The following is a 26,803-nucleotide window of genomic DNA, read 5'->3' as shown; positions in this document are numbered from 1 at the left end:
GTTGATCACTGGATTGTCTGGTCCAGACTCGATTATTTACAGACCGCAGCCACATAGCTGGAATATTGATAGTTGTGTGCGGCGTAAAACTGAACTCACTCACTCACACAGATATATTTCAGTGGAAATAACAGCTGGATCATCAGAAACGGTCTTCACACGTTGTACCCTGCTATTCCCTTATCCACTGATGTCACAACTTGTGGACCAATGTATCTTCTTTACATCTCTCCATCGTGAAGGGTCAGGGCGGTTTTGGGTCTGAAGTGCGTGTTACTTGGCAAGACATACGGTTGTTGCCGATGTATCGTCTCCAGTTCTTTCTGAAGAGTCTGCACTTTTCTGTAGCGCTTCCACCTGGAACACAAAAGGATGTGACTACCACCAAGTTCGTTAAAGTCTACATGCTTTATTTATGCCACAGGTACATGGTCATATACTACCTAACAACAACAACTACTACTACTACTACTACTACTACTACTACTACTACTACTACTACTACTACTACTACTACTACTACTACTACAATTTATCAGAATAGCTGGGACAAAACCTTTGAAAAGAACAGTCACAAATTTATGATGGAAACCAGGAAATCTATGCACTGTGGCCAGTTTCTGACAAAGGATTTTACAAAATTCAATATGCTGTTTTAATGAATATACAAAATAAGGATGAAATTTGAAGTTTTCTTTCCGAAAATTCAAAATTCACACTACTCCGACCATGGGCTTGCTCTTTAGGGAAACCATTTAGTCATGGCCGAATATATACCTCGTGTAATGTTTAGCAATCTCATGTATAAAGCGTGTTTTAACGTGAGACAGGAGCGAAGCACTCGTAAATATCAGGAGCAAAGCTTGTTGAGCATTGGCCACGCAACCCATTCAGTTGGTGTGCAACCTTTGTTTTGACCCTCGACCATGTGCAACAATTCAGGTAACATGAACCAATCAACACGCTGGCATACCCATTCCAAAAAAAGCGGATGTTCCTCATATATTGTCGATGAAAAACGCAGAGATGCCAACCCTTACGCTTTGGGCGTAATTATTAAGATTTCGACCATTAAATTACGCCATTACACTTAATCTGTGAAAATTACGCTTTTGTACCCGTTTTGCGAAAATCAATAAAGTGGATACAATTTCACAGGGAATATTTTTCGTAACGCACTAGTGCAGGGGTTCAGAAATGGCCTTATACCGATAGGAATCGCTTACTCTTAGCATTGCACTGATTCAAACTAACTTGTAAGGAATTAAAGTATTTTGTGTCACCTGACCAACAATTTTTGATGTATGGAACTGCATAAGGATTGGTCACCTGTATTTCTGTCTAGAATCTTTCCTATTCATGTGAATAAACCTTTTTAAAAGTAATTTTTATAATGTTATCACCTTTCAATATGTAAGTGTTTTAAGTATTACACTTTTTGGGTCCAAATTACACTTTTTGACCTCCAGTATTACACTTAGGCCCAAAATGGGGTTGGCATCTCTGAAGACGAGATGATGTCTCGGCATGTAACAACTATCACTTTAATACAGCAGATCATATATCTGTCTCACCATTTCTTATATAGAACGGCAATGACGATGGCTGTGAGAAGACAGCATGCAGACACGGAACAGGCAATGGCAACTACAGGAACGTTCCAGTCTGGAACCGTATATAAGGAAGATTAACCGATTAAACACTGTGCGTGTACATGTCATGTTTGCGGCAGATCATGTTAATTGCATAATGGTAATAATGTTGAATTGGAAATTAATAACGACGATAAAGCTTAAGCTATTCATCATATAACCTGTTCATGTTTGTTATAAAAATCAATATTCTCAACGAAATATGTGTGAATATATTTTATATGTATGATCTAACAAGGGAAACAATATTTATCGATACCTACCTGAGTGTTTCACATCAACTGAAATATACAATATAATATTTACGATAATTAATGTTTTAGGCTATATAATTGTACTGTAAAGAAACACCATCCATCATGTTCATAATAAGTTGGTTGGCAACTATTTCTTTCCCTACAAAAGAGATTGTGCGGAAATTTATTGCAAAAAAGTCATTTCGGAAATCAAGACAGATGGCAAATATTATAACCATGAGTTTTAGAAGAACAAATCACTTCATTCTGAAGCAACAACATTATTCAGTAAATGAAATTACAAATGTATATGAATAGGAAACAAGTTCTGTATCAGTATAGGAAAAAACCCAATGTTATATGTATATTTACTGTAATAGTAAAGTATGTAAGTTTTAGTCAGCGGGTAATCTAATTTGAAAGAATTTGTATCCTAACCCCGTTCACTTCTTGTGAATAAATATGATTTAATCAAATCAAATCAAGGATTGAACTCATATTCTGATATTTTCGGTAAAACAATATAGGACACCAAACCTCATGCTATTAATACGCTGTTGGCCACAATTCGGCTTTACTATAATCGTTATATTATAGTGACGTATAAGATAGGGCATGTACCGCTGCACTCGTTGATGTCAACAGCACCACGCCCAAGAGTTGTCTTCCCGGAAGTACAGGCCTTACAATATGTCTGTCCGGCTTCATTCTGGTATCGTCCCTTGTCACATGTTTCACAGAGTCCGTTCAGTAGGTAAGTGCCGGATCCACAGGGAACTGTTCACACGTACGTCAAACATCAAACATGTGACAGGATATATATACGATCGAAATGAATGCAGTCTTATGCCCTTGTCAGCTGTGATCTAGCTATTGTCATGATGGTTGATCATGTGTGAGAATCTGTCCAAATTTCGATCTATGCATGAAGATTCAGATTGAGAATATAATATCAAGACCTTATGACAAGAGGAGTGACTTCAACTTTTCGGCAGTCATCTTTCCTGGTAAGTCGAGTAATATTCAAATAGCTTCAGCCCTCGGTGTGTACATTTAACATCACAATCGAACCCTTTCAACAGAGATTTTAGAAGACGTCATACGACTCTTGTGATCATTGGTTCAGCATCCAAGGCTTTTATGAAGTTCTTTAAACGTTTTACGGTAGGAATATGCGAGAGCATTTCCAAATTTGACGTATCAAACACACAAACGATGTCTTTGTCAATTCAGTATTTTGACTTGAACCATTTACACTCATGAGGACGCACACCCTTTCTCGAATACATGGTAGGCTCACTGTTTGAGAGTCTTTCGTGGATTGTATAATGCCAATGAAATATGAAAATTAGAATAGCTCTAAATGTTTTATTTAAAAAATCACGATACGTTCGGTTTTAAATCAAATGTAGAGCTGTTATAATTTCGTTTTCGTATACCCCTGATTTTCCAACACAGTATGTTTATCTCCTAATTATCCTCCAAAACATATAGTTATGGAATAATCGGAACAGGAGAATGGACTCTGATTTTAGCAGAAATTTCTTATGACTATGGAGATTGTTTTATTGCCATATATAAAGACCTACAATCGTAGGCAACTACCTACTGCAGAAGGCATCAACCCTGGTGAGAGTATCAGGACACGTGACATCTCCTGTGATCGAGGTTGAGTGCTGATTCAAGTAGAAGCTGCTGCCTCCGATGTTGACAGTGAAGACTCCGCTGAGGCTAGAGGTGTTCATGTGTATCACTGCACTCTCCACATCTTTCAGACTGACTATCAGACCAACTAAAGAGACAATTCATACATCTTTTTACCCAGTCGACATATGCCGAAATGTGGGTTGGATAAGAAGTTTGTAGGTGCATCTGTATTGTAGTTTTGCTTTCGTCCGAATAAACATAATTTGGACAACATTTTGAAAAATTGTCCTGAAACGCTTCAGCTGTCTAAATGATAAGAAATACAAATCGAGATTCGAAACCTGGATGTATGGAGTGATCTTTGAAAGGATGAAACAGGTAATTTCTGAAACGCACAATACTGCCATTAGTTTTGTGTGTTTGTGGCTATGTAATCCTTCTTCTCGTTATGGGTCAAGACCGTTTGAAGAAACTATGATAGCGGATTAGATTTAACTCGATTAAACTTGATTTAAGTCACAAATGTAAGAAACACACAAGATTTCCACAGAGTAGATAACTAAAGTAACATTCCATTTTTCAATGCAGGCATTCATATTTGACTAATAGTTTTTACAAAGGTTAATATGATGAATCAGAAACAAGAATAATCCATATCCCCGAGTCAAGGAAGTTAACTGACCAAAGTCTCCAGTCGTCATGTTGTTTATGAACCGGATGCCGATTTTGTTTCGAGATTCTGATTGGTATATGTAGGATCCGTTAGTCCAGTCTATACCCAGCTCCATTATTCGAGCATAGCTCAGCATGGGTGGAAACTGCACTCTTACAATCAGTTAACTTCCTTGCATCGTGAAGAAGGAATCATCTGGAGATGACAAATAACACAGTGACTATATCCGTTATCCGTACACACCAGTTGCAGGGCTGTTTCCGAACGTCACTGTAAACCCGGTGGGGGACGTCGAACGCTTCTTACGTTGTCCCCCCTCACAGTTGTCAATAACAACACTGGTCACCTGGCAACGTTTTTCTATTATACAGGGGATGGAGGGTATTTCTGCTTGGACGACCTCTTTAACTTTGTCTCTTGTCTCGTCCACATTGTCGGCTTCACAAATCAGATCCGTATACTCGGCTGTGTAGTGAACGTCTAGTGCATCTGCTGGGTGGATTTCTACAAACGTGGGAGGTGTATGATTAGAGATTCTGTTCTATAAATGGTGAACAATTTTATGTAATTTGTGGACATATAATTCTAAGCGGACTTATGTATATTATATCATTTACATGTACTTCCATTTTAAAGTCTTTTTAGGGTTTGGAGTGAGCATGAGTAGCATCGAAAGTAAAGTACACAAAGAGCGCAAAAAGGTATGATTTGTTTTCAGATTTTAAACGCTACAGAAACATATTGACGGGGAGAACATACACATAAATGTGTACCAACAGCAATAGTACTGTTTGTATCACATGATTAAATTAAGATGTATCTTGCCCATGCAGTTCGGTAGTCTGTGGTATGGGTTATCTTCAGTTTTGAAGTTCCAGACATATCCGGTTTCATCACCGCACTCGTACATGTCCAGCGGGGGGATGTCGAAGCTGTAGCCTTCGTCGCAACTCACGTTGCAGAACATCATCCTCCCTTTCGTGTCGCAGTCAAAAGTTCCATTCATCGGCGGAACAACATCGGAGCAGACTAACGATAACATAATCAGTTTCATAAACATTTTAATATTATATGACGCTCTTCTCGCGGAAGGAATATATCATCTGCACGCCTCCTGCTTTAAGACCAACTACGTTCATGTCAAGTTGTATATTCATTAAATATTTGTTCCCACTGTCTGAAATATATAACATTGTTATATCTGATTATTATGTAATCACGTGATTGGAGGAAGTTTTTTCATTTTACGCCACAGTAAAAAATATTCCAATATTCTGGACCAGACAATCCAGTGATCAACATCATGATGAACATCGATCAACGCAATTGGGAACCGATGACATGTGTCAAACAAGTCAGCGAACCTGACCACCCGATCCCGTTTAGTCGCCTGTTGCGACAAGCATGGGTTGCTGAGGACGAATTCTAACCCGGATCTTCACGTGTGTGATCGCAAAAGATGAGATAATAAATAATACAATTCTTTATTAATTTCAGTTTCGCATTCAGTGATTGCATTGAAGTGTTTTTGCATCAAACTAACGTAGCAATCATGTTGCACCTACCTGGACACGTCTGTGTGTTACAATCTCCAAAATCGTCGTCGCCCCCGTCACAGTCCCTGCCCCCATTCTGAGGTTGTGGATTGTCACAGCGCCGTGTACGATTTCTGACCCCTCCATCACATTCTTCACTGCATCTGCTCCAGTTGCCCCAGCTTCCCCATCCACCGTGCACTGCACAACAAAAGAAATATGTCCATATACATGTGTGAATGCGTCTTCGTTACCTTTCGTGTACAACAGCAAGAAGACCCATCGACCATCTTCCTTGCACTGTGGTACACCTAATTCGACAATCGATCTGGTATCGTACTGTTAACGTTATTGTAATGCTACCGGCAGAACAGGACATGCTTGCTCTTTTTGCGAACACCTGATGTCATCATTTTCACTGGTCATTGATAGTCAAGACTATGTATTCTTACAGCGCTTATATCCAATCGTCAGAAGACTGCTCAAAAGCGCTGCTGAGCTCCGTATGCAATGCTGAACAAATGAGTCTTTAATCTGGATTTGAATGTGCTGAACGTCTCTACTGGTCGAAGAGAGAGGGGTAATTTGTTCCACAAAGTTGGGCCGACAAACTGAAAAGACCTATCACCAAATGTCTCGGTCCGGCTGACCACAGTCTGGCACAGTCTGATGACGTTATATATTTAATGTATGTTTTGTTCATCACGCCAGTTAATGCAACTGCAAGGGCTTCCAGACAGGCTGGTAGAAAACAGCTATCTGTATTTGGCAAGCAATAATTCTTACCAAGAGCGTCGTCACAGTAGTCGCCCGTATATTCCGACGTACACAAACACGTGTAGCTCTCGACGCCGTCCACGCATGTACCGTTGTTTGCGCACACATTACCGCCACAATCGTCGATGTTGACGTCACAGTTCGATCCGGTGAAGCCACCGCTACACGTGCACCTATACCCTCCTAGCTGATCCGTACAGTCGCCATGGAAACAGGGATCAGAGCTGCAGGCGTCAGTGTCTGAAGAGCAGATTTTTACAATCTCCTGTTGAGCATTAGGTCTTATGTTTGCCTTTAAATGTAAGCATTTGTATGACTTAGTACTTAAAGGAGGCAATCAATAGCTTACAAGACGTGGCGGATCTGGTGTAACACGTGAACGATATACTCACCACAGAAACCCTTTTTGAAGTTACCACTACAAGCTTTTCTGAACAACTACATATTGGCACACCCTTGACCTAAAAATATCAGAATAATGAGATCCATCGGTTTGGGATTAAGAATTGAATGTAGGAAAAAGCTTTCAATCTTTTTAATGTAAATCTTTACTTCTGAAAAAAACCCAGCTTACCATCACACTCGCTTGGCATCTGTACGAAACTGTCTACTAAATCAGCTTTGGCAAAGGTCTGCCACGAAAACAAGTCTCCGTGATCATCGCTGAAACATCTTCGAGACATAGAGGCGTGAATACCGGACCATATGTTCACCTGTGAGATGATTCCGGCGAACCCTTCCCCTGCAAATGAACGTATATTCCCAACGTATTTGAAATATCCTTACGGAGTCATTTTTTGACGCCATGAGTTTGTGTATACCGGGACTGTGATTCACTACAACAAGTGACAAACGTTTCAAACAAAGTTTCAGTTCTGTGATTATATTTGATTGAATATTTCATAGTGAATGAGAGTTTAGTTTTACGTCGCTTTCAGCAATGTTTCAGCAATATCATGGCGGGGTACACCAGAAACGGGCTTCATTCATTGGACCCATGTGTCGAACCCATACGAACCCGGGTCTGTTGCTCGACGAGCGAACGCTTTAACTATTAGGCTACCCCAGTGCCCCCTTGTAATCAGAGTGTGTGAGTGAGTTATTATTTAATGTCACATCGGCAATGTTTCAGCCATATTGTGACGAAAACAATTTCGACGTTGATAAAGAATATACGAGCGTATGTATTTGATAAAAAATTGTCGTCAAACGACAGTAAAACGCCTATTGCAGTTAAATCAAAACTAGTATGTTACGTTCAAACAAATACTATTTTTGGACAATTAAATCTAAAATAACTGGCTATAGATCTCCAACAGCTGATGGTAGATCACCACACTAGGGACCATGGGGACGTACAGTACTTTTGCTTCCTGCATATACCCTAGCTGGATTACTTATTTTGTATTATAGGATATTTATATAGCGCACATATCCAGGCAACTAGTGCTTGCTCAAGGCGCTGATATATCTTCCCTCGATCATTGGATGTCAATATCAATGGCACATCGTATTATCAATCTCAACTCCCTGGGGAGTATACAACTCTTGCAGCCACTAGGCGCACCGAGTTATTGTGGCTTTCTAATCCTAGCGAGGTGCCCATTCACAGCTGGATGAACTGGGACACATAGTCACAGTACTTTGTCCAAGTCCACTGCACTCTGCTGTACCCGCAACTAGGTGTTTGCACGTTACATCACCCCTTCAGTTGTTGGCAATTTGGACAATTACAGCCATTAATTTAAATGAACATATGTTCTATGATTAAAAATAAGGTGATATTACATATGCTTTTAAAGACGTGGTCTTACATGCCCTGTCAGAGGGACCCTTGTAATCAGAAAGAGAGGAGTTGAGTTGAGTGACGTCACATCAGCATTTTTCCAGCATAGTTTGCATTAGTAAATATTGTAAGTACATACTCGGAATGAGTTTTATTTCAAAGACATTTATTGATTACATTGTCATTCAAAAGCAGAAAAAGTCATAGCATCAAATTTAAAAGCAGGCGGATTGTTACATTTCATAGTTACAATTTATGGTTGTTACATTTCACAGTTACAATTTATGATACAGATCAACTTCCCTCAGGTAGTTCAGTATCAGATGGGCGCTCACGCGTGAGAACAGATCTTTTAGGTTTGTTGCATCATAATGTGAGTCCCTTTGCAGGCGATAAGTCCACGCATTCAAGCAGGATATGCTTGACGGTGAACACCTCATCGCAAGAGACACACATGGGGGTCCATCTCCATCCGTTTTCAGCAGATAGTCATGTGTAAATCGATCAGGCCAATACGACATCGTCGTAAAATTACCTCATCGCGTCTTGACTGACAACCCAAGTAGGTATAACCGATTGTTGGCTTCAATTCATGGAGTTTGTTTCTTCCTACTTGAGTGTCCCACCTTTTGCATCAGGTCCCGAGTATAGCTTTGATAGTGGGTTTGAAGTCACTGTATGGGATTAGCAGTGGAGATAGGGCTTTTCGAGAGCTGCTTTTGCTGCAGCATCGGCCTTAGTGTTACCTGCTATGCCGACGTGACCCGGCAACCAGCAGAGGATGATGTCATATTGGCCAGTAGAAAGGTCGTTGTACAGTTCTAATATGTCCAGGATGATTGGGTGACTTGAAGTCACATTTAGAAGTGCTTGAAGGCAGGATAATGAATCTGTAAATACGATGAAGTTTTGGACTGATTTTGCTGTTGAATGTAGGTCAAAGCTGAGAAGATAGCTTTGGCTTCAGCGGTGAAAATGGAACTGTTGTCGGGGATCCTAGAGGAGACAGTCTTGGCTCCAATGACTGTAGCGCTGGCAACTTGGCCATCGTCCTTGATCCGTCTGTGAAAATGGATCTGTGAGTGTTATACTTAGAACGTAACTGGTTGTATTCCTGTTGGAACACCAGGGATTTGTTTCCGACTTTTGAGTTTGGTGAGGGTAAGATCGACCTGTGGTTTCACCCATTTGCCATGGTGGTGAGGATAGAAGTCGGTATGGTGCAATGATGTCGAGATCAATTTTAGCTGCAGTTATGTGTGGTTTGATCCTGATTCCAAGTGGTGGAACCAGGCTTGGCAGTTTAGGAAATAAGTTTTCATAGAGAGGGTTGAAAACACAATTGTATGCTGGATTGACTCCATTTGAACGTAATTTAGTGATATACTGCAGTGAGAGTTTAATGCGGCGTTGTTCAAGGAAGGTTCATTGGCCTCTGCATATAGACTGTCTACCGGAGAGGTCCTAAAAGCTCCCAGGCAGAGCCTCAGTCCTTGGTGGTGGATAGAGTCTAATTTTTCTAAATTAGCTTTTGCAGGCTCCACCGTAGACAATGGAGCCATAATCTAGTTTACTGCGAACTAATGATCTGTACAAGTGAAGGAGGGTGGTCTGATCCCTCCCCACTCTGTATTTGAAACTACTTTTAGCAAGTCTAGAGCCTTCAAGCACTTTGTTTTCAAATATTTTATGTGTGGTAAGAATGTCAGGTGGCGGTCGAATATGAGTCCAAGGAATTTGGCCTCTTCTACTACCTTGATGGGAGTACCATCTAAAGTTAGGTCTGATCCTTGTGTGGTTTGTATTTACGACAAAAGTGAATACAATTTGTTTTGGATTTTGAAAACTTAAAACCATTTTCATTGGCCCATTTTGGATTTTGTTAAGGCAGAGTTGTAGCTGCCTTTCTATTGCATGCATGTTCTTACCACGACATGAGATATTGAAGTCATCCACGAAAAGGGACCCATCAACGCAACTGTTCAGGACGTTAGTGAGGCTGTTAATTTTGATGCTAAAAGTGTGACAGACAGGATGCTGCCTTGGGGACGCCCTGATCTTGGTGGAAATAGTCAGACAGTGTGGAACCCACCCGAACTTGAAATTGTCTGTTATTTAAAACCGAGATATGAATTGGGGTAATCTACCCCTCAATCCAAACTCGTGTAAATCTTTTAGGATACCATGTTTCCATGTTGTATCATATGCTTTTTTCTAAGTCGAAAAAGATAGATACTGCATGTTGTTTGTTGACAATGGAGTTTTTGATAAATGATTCCAGACGCACCAGATGGTCAATGGTACTTCGGTTTTTTCGGAAACCACATTGGAGGTCACTGAGGAGGTTATTGGTCTCCAGGTACCAGATTAATCGATTGTTGACCATGCGCTCCATGGTTTTGCAAACGCAGCTAGTTAGTGATATAGGACGGTAGTTTGAGGGATCAGTATGATCGCGACCGGGTTTTGCTATAGGGATGATGATGGCATTGTGCCACGAAGGGGGGAAGTGTCCGGATGTCCAAGTGTCATCAAATATATTTAGGAGTGTTTCCAAGCCTATGTCAGGGAGGTGTTTCAGAAGCTGATAATGGATTTCATCAGCTCCTGCCGCAGTGTCGTGAGCCTGTCCTAGGGCAGTACGTAATTCATGGAGGGAAAACGTTTCGTTGTAATCCTCCCCATTATCAGAGTGAAAATTGACTGGTTTCTTTTCTTGTTGGGTTTGATATTTCTGGAACTGAGGGTTATAATTTGATGAGGAGGAGTGGTTTGCCAAAGTTTCGCCGAGTTTGTTTGCAATTTCTGATTTATTTGTTAGAAGGGAGTCACCATCTTTCAGGTGGTGGACTCCTGATTTTGACCCTTTGCCCTTGATCTTTTGAATCATGTTCCACACCTTGGACATGGGTGTGCGGGAGTTGATTTTTGACACATATTTCCTCCATGAGCGGCGTTTAGTTTGTTTGAAGGTACGTTTTGCCCTGGCATTTGTCATTTTAACAGCATTCAGGTTATGCACTGTAGGATGTTGTCGGAAATATTTTTCCGCCTTCTTCCTATTTTTCCTAGCTTGTTTGCAGTTTGTATCAAACCATGGTTTGCGTATGTGCGGGTTTGCAGAGGACTTAGGAATAGTTTTGTCTCCGATGGCATTTAGGGCGTCTGAAAATAGTTCCATGGGGTCAGGAACATTTCTGAAGTTGTCCGGCTTAAGTTTTTCTGAACATAGGGTTTGGAATAAAGGCCAGTTGGCCTTAGTAAAATTCCATCTTGTTAGAAGAAAGAGAGGATACAACAAATAATATAATTGTACCCAGAGGCCACCCCACCGCTCCGAATATTTCAGACGATCATGCTCAGTTGCTCGTACATACCTCCAGCAGTAACCACCAGAGATCCGTTGATTGGCAGCATGCCTGTATGCCCAGTTGTCTTTCCAGATACACCGTCCGTGTACGTTTCAACATCGCCATGTGTGACGGTGACAATGTGCTGGTGCCACATCGTATCATGCAGGAAGACAGCGGACGTAATGGTAACACTTCAATATGCAAATAAATTGAAGTTGAATGTACGAAAAAATTCATATTGAGGAACATTAAATACAAAATGTCTTTAAATATAAATTGTATCTCTTAATTAACAGGACGAGTATGTACCCTTGAATCCTGGTTCTGAGACGGTTGCTTTCCATGTGTACTGACATCAACTCTGTGCCATCTGATGTGACTGTGATGACATAGCCTTCATCACTTTGTATCTTCAACCACAGCCCCAGTGTGACATTAGGCAGGTCCAGTTGACCCCCAACAGCTGTCTGTGCAGTAGCAGTCGTGTTGTCGCTCGGAATAAACTCAACATCAAACTCTAAACAGAAACACAGTTATACGAATGTATCGGTTCATCCTTGAAACGCGATCATTTCAAATGTTTCATCTTATGGGTAAACAACTCATAAATGTCATATCCCATAATGAAAGACACAAATAGCGTTTCTTTATCAAAATCAGTAACGACAACGTGTGAAGAATTGATTCAGAAAACTAAAGCTTAATTTGTTTTTACCATGGCATTTGTCAATTGACTTTGCTTCTTGGGTTAGTGTAGTCTTTCCCCCTGGGCATTTCAGACAAGACCTGGTTCCCCAGCTGTCCTGGTACTGGCCGATATCACATGGACTGCATGGCACCACGCCAGTCGCAGAGAACATGCCTGGCTTACACATGGCTGGCAACATAGAAGAGAATTGTAAACTCTACTCGACAATGGTTTCAACATAAAAGAGAATTGTAAACTCTGCTGGACAATGGTTTCAACATAGAAGAGAATTGTAAACTCTGCTGGACAATGGTTTCAACATAGAAGAGAATTGTAAATTCTACTGGACAATGGAAGAGAATTATAAACTCTGCTGGGCAATGGTTTCAACACAGAAGACAAATGAAAACTCTACAGGACAATGGAATTATAAACTCTTCTGGGCAATGGTTTCAACACAGAAGACAATTGAAAACTCTACAGGACAATGGTTTCAACACAGAAGAGAATTGAAAACTCTGCTGGACAATGGATTCAACGTAGAAGAGAACTGTAAACTCTGCTGGACAATGGTTTCAACATAGAGGATTTTTGTAAACATCTGCTGGTCAATGGCTTTCAAAATTGAAACGAATTGTCAACTCTGCTGGTCAATAGCAAGCAAAATAGAGGAGAGTTGTAAATATATTCATTGAAACGAATAAGGGAACACCTGAAAGTACAAGTGTTCCTATATTTTCTTCCAGGTTTACTTTCAGGTGTTATTCGTTCCCATGAGTATATCTGTCAGTGGCTGCTTGCAAATTCGAACATTGTCTTGAAGATCACAGTGTGTGATTATGTGTCTTAGCTCGTTGTTATGCTTATCTAAGGTAAGAATGTGTCTACCTTCACACTGGACTCTAGACGATGCTCCTGTTTCAACTGAGGTAGTGTGGGCTGGACAAGGAGTGCAACTGGTGTGTCCAGAACTGTCTGTATATTGACCTACTGGACATTGGGTACATTCACCCGTATCAGCATTGTAGTAACTGCCTCGGACACAGCCCACTGGAAACAAAGCAATGCAAAAACATAGCATAAGCTACTGTAGAAACGACTTATGCAATCCGCACGCAGATAGTTGGAACTGACACCATATTTGACAATCTGGTTAGGTACCTTTGACGAAATGTATATTCTATACCCACAAGTAAATCTTAGTAAACCAGGGTCTGGTAGAATAATACCTTCACAAGGACTTACCGCTGCCGTAGTGCTTGGGTTGTCTTGTGGAACCGTACCCATGCCTTTATTAGGCTTAACAATGCTTAGATGACAAGAACAATCCTTAACAAATGTTACAACTACTTTAATGTATGTTTAAATGGACATACCATCACGTACATTTGCCTCAGGATATACTCCCATTTGCATAATATCTTGCTAAATTTACAACCTTGAACGGCTTTTGTAAAGCTGAACTTTTAACCTAGTGTTAAGGCAAGACAATCACATTGATCATAATATAGCCCTAAGTAGCATTGACAATGACATACTCTTATTGAACGTAACGACATGCTGGACCTAACACTTACCGCAACTATATGTTCTGTATGTAGGGAATGTACCCAGCGGACAATCTAGGCTGAGCTGACCACTCTTGACCCCAGCTTCATGAACTGATGTAATGGAGGCGGGTATGAATGTGGACGAGTTGCTGTGTATATCGGCTTCAATAACTCGTACTAGATGCTGCATGTTTGTGTTGATGCCTTCAAATTGACCCTCTGCCGAACGTGATGGGTCCAACGGCGATACGAGGCTTGTCTTTAAACGGTATTCCATTCCATGGGTAGCGTTCACGCTGCGCTTTACTGTTATAGGACCACATGAAACCTGGGGATTGGGAATCAGTTTATTGCACTACTTAAAGTAAAATCAATTTTAAAAGTAATTTCAAAGCATATTTTGACGATTGACTATTTTCTTTTGTAATTGTTGATGGTATGTGTAAAATAGAACTGTGAATTACAATTTGATAACTTGCAATAACGTAGAGTTTAGATACTGTCTACTGACATCATACGCCACTCTGAATTCAAAATATCACTATTCATAACATATCACAAAATATAACATCACTGATACAATATAAACGGTCTAACGTTATTTCATGATTAACCTCGTGATAGTCAGTGGCCATCTAATGCTGGAAAATATCAAATCTATATATACAAGGAGTTGACAGTTAACTAAGAAAACAGGCTGAAGACACAGTCCGTCTCCAACCACATGCCATCACACAAATAACTTGAATGTTTGGTACGGAACTAAAGCCATCAAGGCAACGGGAAAAACTGACGGTATCGGAGTTATCTAGAGAACACTGATAGGGCCAGTAAGTGATTAACAGCACTTCGCGAGACCTTAGTACTTCCGGTGAAAAACAACGTTTCATACTTTCGAATGGTCTCATGGCTGACAAATAATTCTTGCAGGAATAACAAATGTCCGATCTAACCATCCCCAAATTAGCAAACTATTAAGACTGCCAACAGCTGTGACGACCAAGCACGGTTGTACACTCGGTCCGATCTAGTAAAGCCATATTTGTAAAGTGCAATTTGGAACCAGAACTGGTTCTTGAATATACGCTTGTCACCGGAAATCTGGTACCGAAAGTAAGTTTGGCCCCGTCTAGCATATCGCAAGTTGGCGAGCGCAAACGGAGACGGGAACCAGTGTTGTACCGCGAGACTTACAGGCCCTACAACCTAAGAAATGTACGGACTCAGTCACATGTGCGAACAACAGAAAGACTCTTTTTCTTCACGAAGTATTATATGATCATGTACAAACCTGCACATCCGCTACTCGACAATCAGATTTATCACACGCTTCCTTTGTAGGGGCCCGCTCTCAAAGCATTTACGAAATTGTGTCTGATCGCATCCATTGTCGCTGGGTTTGGACATTCTCCGTTAAAGTAGCAATATATGTTCATCATCATTTCCGTCGACCCAGCGCGCATGACCTCTTGCAAAAAGAATGTAGCAGTTGGAAAATACTACAAGAAATATGTTAACACTGAACAACAACAAAAATACCAGAATCTTTCCACCGCATTTCATTTTACTGAACCGTAATTGAAAGAAATAATATGTTCTAGAAAATGCTTCCAAGAAATAATTTGGTCCCAGGTTTTACTTTTGAGGCTGTGGGAGGCATGTTCAGTTATGGGTGAATTGATTTAAGACCATTTCAGTTATATCACAGCATATCACCCTGATGGTGGAGGGGAGTGACCCATGTGTTTGAACTGTTGAGTTTTGGGAATCGAAACCAGGCCTTCGGTGTGATTAGCGAACCTCTAGGCTACCCCACCGCCCCAGGATGATTAAGAAACAGTTTTATACTTGCGCAGTCAGGAATGCCGCCGTCAAAGTTCCACGTCCCCGATCGCCCACAGACAAAGAGCTTCTTGTAGGGAAATCTTGGTGAGATATCCGTCCCGTTCATACACTGCATCTGGCAGTAGTTTCCACCCTCCCACAGGTCACACGCCAGGGCACCGTTACCGGGTGGGGTCAGGAGGGGACAGGTTCGATTTACTTCAGAAAGACACCACAGATGGAAGACTGTTACTGACGTACCTCAGGTCAATTTACATGCAAACAACTATGCTCATAGTTTTGTAGTATGAGTAAGATGTAATCATAAGTACAACTACATCCACACGAATATTGTCGATGAAACAGGATCAGCAACGGGCTGATATATCCTGTTATAATTCAGGTGTAAAGTGGAAATAATGTCGCCATGTTTTGATGTCAGTATCATACATCAGTTAGAATGATGATAACATATGTTTTATCGTTGTTATCATCGTCTAGAGCTGAGGCAAAATTACATCATATTGAAATATACTCATATTGTCTCATCTAAATCTGTATGTCACAAATTTAAAGTGAGTATCCCAAATAAACACTCACAGTGGCAGACTGGTTGACTGTTTGTCCACGTAACATACTTTGCGCCACTCTCTGGTTTCTCGCACCTTGTGTTATCTGGTCCCCCGAGTAGACTGTACCCAGTCTGACAGGCGAAGTTACACCGTGCGCCGTATCCGTGACCACTTGGACAGATCACTCGCATGTAAGGATGAGCGTGTATTGCTGGGCACTTCAGCTCTGAACATTTTAACCAAATAATCAAAATAAATATGATCTGTTTTGATATCGAAAAATATTTGACGTTGATGTCATATTTATAAGAATATCTTCAATTTGGAAAGTCATCCCGATATCAAATATAACAAATCAAATATATACATATCTGTTATGGATATCGCTTGTGAAACCTATTCTGTGTCTTACCTCGTATAACGACCTTGAAGCTACACGGGTGTCCCTTGTTGCCATTAGCGTCTGTTGCCGTGTACAGAACAGAGTATACACCTGCTGCCTCGAACGCATTGTTTGACAGTTTGCTTACTGGGGTCACTGTGACCTTGTCACTGTTATCAGTTGCGGTTGGTTCCTTCCAGTCAACGAAGCCGCGGCTTGACCCTTGCTCAGTGAAGAACACTTGGTAGCTGGGGCAGACTGTGAATCTGGGCGGTTCTGTGTCTGTGGGCAGACCTTTTTATAAAGCATCATGTAACTCCCATGCCATATTATCACTAAAACATGTGAGGTGACGTTTGTTTCACGTAACATTGAGTGCAGAGTCAGATTTGATACGTGGTTACGTTTGTTTGTTGTTTGACGCCGCACTCAGCAATATTCCAGCTATATGACGGCGGTCTATAAATACTCGAGTCTGGGCCAGACAATCCAATGATCAACAACATGAGCATCGATCTAGACAATTGTGATACGATGATATCTGTCAAACAAGTCAGCGAGCCTGACGCCAAATCCCGCTAGATGCCTATTACAAGCATGGGTTGGTGAAGACCAATTCTAACCCGGATCTTCACGTGTTCTGTGATTACGTGTTTGTGTTTCATGTAAGGTAAGTATTGTATTCCTGAAACCTTTAATCACGATGAGATGTAATTGTGAATCTATATGAATCTATTTTATTATTATTGTCTGCTTTTGCACGTAAGTGTATGACAGAGTGTTAATAGTATAAGCCTCTCTTTACCAATGCACACTGGATTTGTTCCGCGCCAGGTTTTCTGAGCACTGCACACTCTCAGTCGGGTCATGCCTGGCTTGACGTCATATCCGGGTAGACACTCATATGTACACTTGCTTTGGAAGAACATCTGATCAGAACAACTGATCTTAACATTTCCCACAGGTTCTAAAGTTGTACATTTTACTCCTGAAAAGATAAAAACGATGGTGTAATGCCAGTTGTACCCCCAAAAAATCATCATTTTCACATACTAATCATAGTATCCCTCTCTGGTTTCTATGGACTAATGCTAAGTCTCTGAATATATATTATTTTGAAAGAAACTCCAATCAAATTGAAAAGGACCCCCAGTAACCTCTGACATTCAACTTCAAATCTAAACTTGCTTCACTTAGGATTTCTGCAGAAAAGGTGTTGTAAAGAAAGGGCTGCAGAATGGAAAATAATGTGGTTCATGGACTGTGAGACACACTATGGTTTCTATTTCATCCTACTTTCACAAGTTGGTTCCGGAGCCGACCATCTGCCGCTGTCCCCTTGTGGTTCGCAAGTCCGGACACTGCTCCCGTGGATCTCATAGCCGCTGTAACACCCGTATATACACCGTGTACCCTGAACAAAGTCAGCGCTGGGGTGACACACGTAGTACCCGTTGGGGAACACCTTGCTTGGACCACTGCTGCATCGAATCACTGAGAAAGTGAAATACAGGACCTGTTAATGATCCATATTGTTAGGCTCTGTACACTTTTTTACAGTATAGACGTGAGCTTGAGTAATGAAGTATTGGAGAAATGACAACCATTTTATAGCTGACGTACCAGTAAGAAGTATGTCTCAACATAGTAAGAAATGTGTCCCCCCAAAATAATAGAAATGTGTCCAATAAAAACCACAAGAAGTGTGTCCAAAAAGTAAGAAATAATGTGTCCAAAACAATAAGAAATGTATTCCACAAAGTAAGAAATGTGTCTAAATAGTAGCAATGTGTCCAGTAAAGTAAGAAATGTGTAAAATAAATAGGAAATGTGTAAAAAGAAATCAGAAATGTGTAAATAAAAGTCAGAAATGTGGCCAGAACTACTAACCATGTACGTGGACGATGAATGACATTCGGTTTTCATTTCCTGATCTGTCCTTGGCATAGTAGTTTACTGGTGTTGGGCCTTCTACGAACGTGTACCCTGGACCAGGACCGTAGCGGTGAACGCTGTTGACAACACCACAGATGGTCTATTCATATGTTATGTTTACAAGTGTCGCATGTCAAGAGTACTTCCCTTATGTCTCCACTGCTTGCATTTCGATGAACCTACTCTCACCCACTGATCCATTCTCGTGGCTCTCGCAATCACAAATTAGCCGCCCTTGATTTCCATTTGCTAATTTGATTGGGTCTAACATACCAATCAGAATGCGAGTTACAAACTTGAAATTCAACATTGAAAATCACGACCAGGACAGCCATCACAAATGCTTTTGTTGTAAAAGATGTGCTAATAAATACTGCCTGCGTTGTTTATTTCTAAGTGATAAGGGTTACCTCCCTTATCCTTTCCCTGGTTTGATTGGCCGATTATCAAGGGTAGGTAATTTGCTATGGTAGAACCAGGGAATGGATCCATGGGTTAGTGTAAGCTTACCAAATACGAGCTCTGGAGCTACAGAGAATGGGCAGGACTCCTAAAATTACTTGAGGCGGACAATCAAAACTGGCTATTCTAAACCAGGGCTCCAGATAAAGGCCGTATCGGCGTATGTACTGAAAAAGTATGCACGATACGGTAGAGAAATGAATGAGTCCAATTAACCATTTCAGACAAAGACCTACGTTTCAGCCGATCCGAATTTTCTCGTGTGAAAGTGAACAGAGACCATACAAACAACACTGAATTCCAATTCCTTGTTTCATAATGGTATTTACAAATCAATTTTAATTTTAAAGTTTAAAAATATCGTATTTCTATATTTTATGTCGAGGTTTAGGGAGCATGTCGTTAACTAGGATGTTACAGACTGCCCCTGTTAGAAGAGGTTGATTCACAATTCATCTGGCTCACTGGTTACTCCCGTTAAGTGTTTTTTGCGCTAATTAAACGTGTTTTTGTGACGTACAATGTGATTGATGTAATATCAAGTCCGTACTAGACGGCCAAAGTTTTCTAGCGGCTCTGCCTCGTTTTGAGATTTCCACGATTTCCAGATTTCCGTCTGTCAGAGCACGCTGTACGACAGAGCACGCAGCACGTCGTGTTTGCAAGGATTAGAAAGAGCGTAGTGTTGCAATATACAAGTGATTAGATGTATCAAATAATACTGATAAATATGTTGTAGCTATGTTGTGGTGCACATATGAAACGAAACACAAGATTACTGATACGCCATTAAATTCCATTCAGTACTCTAAATGTACTCTTGATTTTGTTCCAGTTCTCCTATATTGAAAAAATAAGGAGTACGTACTTCTGATGTGGCAAAATTATCTGGAGCCCTGTTTAAACTTAACAGCACATGTCATTATGTTTATAATTCAACATCTCCACCAATTCTGATGACTCAGCATTCTATTACCATGACAACAGGAACCTACCTGACAGATCCATCCCGGTTATCCTGGGCTGTCGGCTCCACCCATGTGACTCCTCGTTTGCTGGTCTGTATTGGGTCAGCCTTTACGTAGAGATCAGGTAATACTGAACTAAAACGTGGCTTTTCGTTATCTACAATCATAACATATATTGAATTACCTGTGGCTCATGATAGTACTGCTTCTTCTATACACGACTTACATTCACAAACTCTTCACGATAATATGTCAGCTAAAGATCATCATAAATCGACCTGTCGGTATTACAAATTGAAAGACAATAAGAAAATATATGTCGTTGTGTTTAAGGTTACGGATGAATCAGTCCTGTTCACATTACTGGAGATTACTCCAAGGGAACTCTATTTGGAGTGATGAATCTAATCCACAATGTATTATAATTTAGTGGGCACATGTTACCTCTTGGTCGATGGTGGCAAAATATCATGCATCCAATTGCTACCGCTACGAATATTCCAAGAAAGCGTTTCTCTCTCTGCGCGTTTTCCTTCTGCAAAAATGTGCTTGTCACACCTACACAACGATAAAAGACTTTAGAAAATGTACAGTATGGTGAGGCATCTACACCGGGAGAAAAATCAGGAACTGCCAAACTGGCGTAAAGATAATTTTTCAGTTATACTCACATCATGATCTAAACCAGTGATTGTTCCACTAAACAAACAGTCAAGTTTCAAATATACTCAGGTGTATTACCGATATTAGAAACCTATACCTTTGACTTCTTAGCGGTATTTGAACCAATAAGTTCCTTTGTAACGAACAAGTCTGGAGGCTCATGATCATGCAGGTACTGATGTCTACCGTGCATTGTGTTCCTGATTAAAAACACTTTGCTAACAATCTCGCACATATAAACAATGTATATGCTCAACTAATCAGTTCCCCTTACTCAAATAAAACAAAGTTAACGTTGTATGGTCTATGAATTGTAAGCTATGTAATCATGTGTTGGCTTCTATATATCTGACTATTTCGTTAACGGATATTTAATCTTAACCCTTTGGTTCTTACCTCTCTGACATGCTATGTCCCATTTTCCATCCACACAGGTCGCAGTTCCTGGTTCTCCGGAAGTCTGGCAAACTACATCACACTGAGTGCCTGGCTCCAGTATCTGTGTCTTGTTGTGAGATAACACGACAGTACCGTTGTTTAAGTTGCAAGACTCCAAGGGAGGATTCACGTCAGGGTGCCACGGGCATGACTGAAACAAAGTCGGCTACCAAATCACCCCATCTCCTTCGACAATCAGATATCTCACAAGATGTATGGAAGCTTGTGTTATACACGAAGCAAACATCAGGCACGGTGTTCAGTTATAAATGATGTGTAATCGCACTCAAGAGTGTTTCTCAAACTGAACGCTGATGACAATAAGGAGGAACAATATTACCTGTTTCCAGATTTTGCTGTATTCTGTAGTATGGGATGCCCGATAATTAAAGGAATACTAACACATAATCTTTATCGACATTGTAAAATTCAAAAGTCCTCCGCTCTCTCTTTCTACGTCATTATTACAGATGTGACACGTCACTGTAGAATACCATAATATCATCATCCTATGTATGACTTAAAATGCCGCCATGACAACTGGAAATGGACCATCTAGCAGATATTCAAGCTTAAAATGTCTTAAATGCTGTGTCAATTTTAACAGTATTAACTCTCTTAATCTTAACTTTGATCAAATACATCTACCTGTAGTATGACTATTTACAAATTTACGAGCATTAGCTGTAGTTAAAATGTACGTATTCATGATTGTACATAAAGAGCAGACGTTTATTTATTTTTATCTTACCTTGAAGTTTAGAATGTCTCTCTGCGCGGCTCTTGAGAGCACAAATACCATCAACAGAGGATAAACTTTGTTAAACATCTCTGTTATCGGCCTCGAAACGTTACTGTGTGACACAAGTGCTGTTGAATCTTATTTCCTATCTTGTAGTGTTACTTGATTGGATGTCTCAAGCCGTCAGTCATTGTGCACAGAAGCCAGTAGAGGTGAGTTGGCAGCGTTTCAAATGATTCGTTATGGTCACATGTTTACCAAGCTATTCTCAGAGACGGAACCTGACTGTTCTTAGCATAAACAATCAAACACTCACTCATAGAAACCTTGTATTATCGTGCAATACGAACAGTTAAAATTTGCAGTAATGCGGAATAACTTCCAAATATCATGTCCCTGCTCCTCTTTTTGTTCTATCGCAAACTGCGATTTTAAATTTGTTTAAATAGCGTCCCTTAAGTGAGTCTGGTTAAACACCGCTTTGGACATTGTCTCATTTCTAACACAAGGTGTTTGCTGTGGGAGAAAAGCTCGAAGCTTGCTTAGGTCTACTCTTATCACTTTAAGCGGAATGCCCTACAGCTGGCCAACCTGGACATATAATCAGGAATTCGAACCAGAAAATCATATTTTTTTTAATTCCAAGGGACGAAAGTATAGGCTTGGTGTGGGTCATTCATGAATTCATTGACTCACGTCAGTGCTTATAAAGGTGGTAAGAAAAGAGAGGACATTTTACCTATCGTGACGCATTGGCAGCGATATAAGCATCCTTGGCCAGATATAGGACCTGTGACATTACTTTGCATAACATTCAAGCAATATCCGTTATAACACTGGCAATCAAAGGAGTAGTATTACCATGTAAATACGTGTTTCCTTCATTTGAATGTACAGTTGAATCACAGATTTTCGCCCTATAAATCAAAACATAATTCTTGATTATGGTACACTGATACATGACTGACGTCTCAACACAATTCACGTGCTTTCCAAACATAAAAGAAGGCTTTGCAAATGCGCATGTCCAGACTTACAAACAACAAAGAACACAGCGGCTTGTGTTGAATTTGTTTTTGAATTGAAAAAAACTTGATTTAAGGAGAGATAATAACGTCAAACATAATACATGTTGTAATTAATTTAGAATAGTTCATTCTTTCATGACATTTAAAGAACCGCAGACAGTTTTCGAGACTTACGCCTGATAAACAAGGATTAGATAATCTATTAATTCTCTCCGGCATTGATAGGTAGATATAGCACTTACCAAACAAATGCACAATGGGTCGCACAGACCTATGTATCTGATGATTAATGTGTCACTCCGTGTACCAGGAAGTACTTGCGAAGGGACAAGTTGACTGGTTATCGATTTTCTCTCTCGGGAAGGTTTTGATCTCTAACAGTAAAATATATTCCCCCCCTCCTCTCACTCATCAGTTTCGAAAATAAGCCATACTCCATGGCATTGCACTTATTTACTATTAGAACCTAAATAATAAACTTTGCGCAATAGCAAGGCATAATAACAGAAGTATGGAAAAGCAACGCACAGATGAATAAGTAAAGCTACTAGGAAGTAGGAAGTGGTTATATTCCGAAATGGCAAGCTGATATTACCCATATGGCCACGGAAGTTGCACATAAACCAGGGGCGGATCCAGGATTTTAGAGAAGTGTGCGTGCGTGCGTGCGCGACCGCACCCAACTGATTACCAACTAAAGAGGCGCAAAGGAGATATCTCACAAAACGTATTTAACCGTATCACGATATAGCATCAAGATATATGTACTTCATACTGGTTGTAAAGGGGGATGATTTAGAAAGCGTTTTGGAGAGTATCTTTGTTTTCATTCTGTTTCATGATAATTCCTTCTAGATGTCGCTTTAGCTGTGGAACATTGTTGTATGAATCGAAATGTATCTTTGATTCATCCGAACACAACATTTGCACAACGACCGCAGGTAAAGCGCAGCCGCTCTTGATACCGACGACCTCTTGCAGCGTTGTCAAGTTCCAGTCTTGAGATATCGTCTGTCCACTTGTTCTAACACCTTTAGGTTTATGAAGCTGACCACTGTTTCCTAACGCAGTCTTTCTGATGAAAAGGTCCTGTGCGCTAGTTGTCGCCCTTGGTAGACTAGATCAGCACCATGATCTTGCTTCATACTCGCGTTTTCATTTAATTTGCATTTTTGATGCGTTTTCCTCTTGAGCAATGTCTGCATGCTTGCATGAAATCGCTATGGTATTCACGTGACTCAGCCTACATGCCATTCCCGTGTGTATGGCACGACAAGAACATGACAAGAAATCACCAATTCACAATAATTATTACCAATAATACGTGTGTCAAGTTTATAATTTTCTTGGGTATAATTTGTTCACATGTACATGCGGATGGCTACTGTTAATTGTGTATGTTGTATATTTTTTTTCGTAAGCTGGAGACCATGATTTTGGAACTGGTTGATTCGATCCGTTGGTCTGATTCTAATCTGTGGTGGCATATCTTAAATCATGGTTTAATTCGAATGTTGCCTCTCCTGATGTTACGTGCTTATTCTCAGCCGCATGGATCTTGTAGACGATCTTGGAATAGCAAGCGACTTTATCAAAACCGTTTTCAAAGTGATAGGTTACACCTTGATTAGATTGTAACTTAGTCACGAACAGGATGTTTTTTTCAAAGTTGATAGCAACTAGAAATCATTTATGAGGTTTAATGTATTTAATCATTCTGATAAGTTAGTAATCGTTTGAACCAGGACGTCCGCCCAGTACAAAACCATTGACATGTAATAAAAAAAATACAATACAACAAACTATACGTTTTACTAAACTATACTAAACCATAGATATATAAAATCCACAAAAGCCTCTTCACTTCCACAAGTATTCTTTGTTAAAATCAGAGTCCATTATACAGGTTCGGCTATTTTATGAGTATCTGTGTGATTGGTTAACACCAGACGCAGTAAACAATCTAATCTGGGCCAGACATTGGTGTGACTGGCATTATGAGGTACGATGGTAGGTCATGTGTCTGTCAATCAGTATCAATTACGATCGTGGCACACTGGTGACCGCCGCCATTAACGTATGCAAAAGCAATTGTTCACTTGAAAAATCGCTCAAAGAAGTCAAAATAGGGATTTGCAATGGACATTATGTTTCGCCACTGATGCATCAAAGTTTGAATTGCCCTCCAAGCATCTGCCTTAAAACGTTTAGAAAGCATAACTGAGGCCTTGAATGTTGTAACCTTGATCGAACAAGTTCTAAGAAGGACGCTCTTTGAGACCTTGGTTAAGCGAGCATGCTCGATTTTATCTCGAATGTTGGAAAATATAAACACCAAACACTGAAGCCATTGGAATTTTGCTCGACATGAACGGCAAGTTGATTATTGGAAACTGGAAATCATCCATTTTGCCAAACAGCCTTGTGGAAGGTTTGTACCTCTGAATAAAAGAATTACGTTTCTTTTCTCTGAGAAAATAAATATGAGAAATAAGTTGAGTGCTGACTTTGATTATAAAGAATGTACAGATTTCTTCAACCCAGACACGATCAAATGTAGAGATATTCGAACTGACCTTTGAGACCACACATCAAGTGGGTCACATAAACACAAATGAGAGGTGTTTTATTATTTTCTGAATTTTTTTACGTTTCCATTTTCTCAGATCCTCTCATTTTGACGGACGATCAGGCTTACTATTGATCACAAGTTATATGTGGCATTGACTTGTACATGACGGCAGACTTTTATTCATTCAACATTCATTTAGCTATTTCGCCGGAAGCATACAGTTGATGTAATATCATTGAAACTGGTGATCATTTGCGAACTTTGAGTAGTATATATTATTTACCAAGGTAAACGTAGTCCAAAGAGTCTGTAACCAATCACAGTTTGTGAAATAATTCAGGATGATAAAGGATGAAGTATTCTTCAAGTCTTTTTTTTTCCTTATGTGTTCTGTTCTATTTTGCCAATTCTTTTTTCAACATTGTAAACAAGTAATTAGGCGAAATGTTAACTGCATGAACTTTGGACACACTTAACTTTGGACACACATTTCACTTTGATTCTGGGTAAAATCAAGTATGCCTTTAGTTAATTCATACAAAAGTTGTCAGTATGTTTCACTCATGCCACCTAAGCCGCTGAAGATGCACATATATGCTTCGCTAATGTTCTAAAGGTATAGATGTTTTTACATACAGCTTGTCAGGAAAGGATCGTCCATCCTCAAAAGAGACTGTTGATTTGCCATGTTATTAATCTGTAAGGACAGTTTACTGAACGTTTATATTTGCATAATGACAGATACGCGTATTGCACGTGATGCTCGTCATTAAGCAAATATATCTATCACGTGCATATCTGAAACCAATGTATGGTGCGCCGTAAGGGAAAACATAATTATACAAACAACGATGATTTAGATATGGATATATATGACTATATGGAGGGTATAAGTAATATGTCTTGCGATGCCGTTTTTCCATGTTGTATATGAAGTGTTGACTGGGGGTCTTGACTATTATAACCTTTATGAAACAACCTCTGAGTCATTGCTTCTTGATTTGTCTAGGCCAGCACATCAAATGTGAGTAATGGCTTCTTATTTAGTTTACGGCAGCACGTCAAATGTGAGTAATGGCTTCTTATTTTGTTTAGGACAACTCATCAAATGTGAGTAATGGCTACTTCTTTTTGTTAACGCCAGCACGTCAGATGTGATTAATGGATTGGGGAGGCGAACCTGGGACTAAAGTCGTGTCGTATAGTGACGTGCATGTCAAGCATAACTACTTATAAAAAGTATGTTTTTCAAGGCACATGTCATCCAAAAGGTATGAGCCGAAGATAGAAAATCAAGGTAACAACGCAGCACACCAATAA

General features: G+C 40.1%; 1 protein-coding gene across 1 annotated transcript; it reads right to left on the bottom strand.

Annotated features, from left to right (window-relative positions):
• On the bottom strand, positions 1-22,007 carry LOC124285953. Its single transcript, XM_046722242.1, has 26 exons — positions 21,893-22,007; positions 21,100-21,292; positions 20,485-20,598; positions 20,068-20,197; positions 18,566-18,687; positions 17,972-18,169; positions 17,481-17,663; positions 16,706-16,957; positions 16,322-16,519; positions 15,746-15,940; positions 15,226-15,365; positions 13,925-14,225; positions 13,236-13,397; positions 12,375-12,536; positions 11,969-12,176; positions 11,684-11,850; positions 7,095-7,262; positions 6,530-6,760; positions 5,774-5,944; positions 5,034-5,237; positions 4,452-4,712; positions 3,498-3,680; positions 2,510-2,665; positions 1,916-1,933; positions 1,575-1,665; positions 1-357 (listed from the first exon to the last, which is right to left on the bottom strand). Exons 1-26 carry the CDS (start codon positions 21,968-21,970, stop codon positions 222-224), a joined length of 4,422 nt encoding a protein of 1,473 aa, XP_046578198.1. The 5' UTR covers positions 21,971-22,007; the 3' UTR covers positions 1-221.
• Positions 22,008-26,803: the final 4,796 nt, after the last annotated feature.

The sequence above is a fragment of the Haliotis rubra genome, unplaced genomic scaffold (assembly GCF_003918875.1).
Source record: "Haliotis rubra isolate DU_JTF1 unplaced genomic scaffold, ASM391887v1 Scf371, whole genome shotgun sequence".
Lineage (NCBI taxonomy): Eukaryota > Metazoa > Mollusca > Gastropoda > Lepetellida > Haliotidae > Haliotis > Haliotis rubra.
The sequence above is the reverse complement of the archived record's forward strand: the minus strand, read 5'-3'. Positions and strand labels throughout refer to the sequence as shown.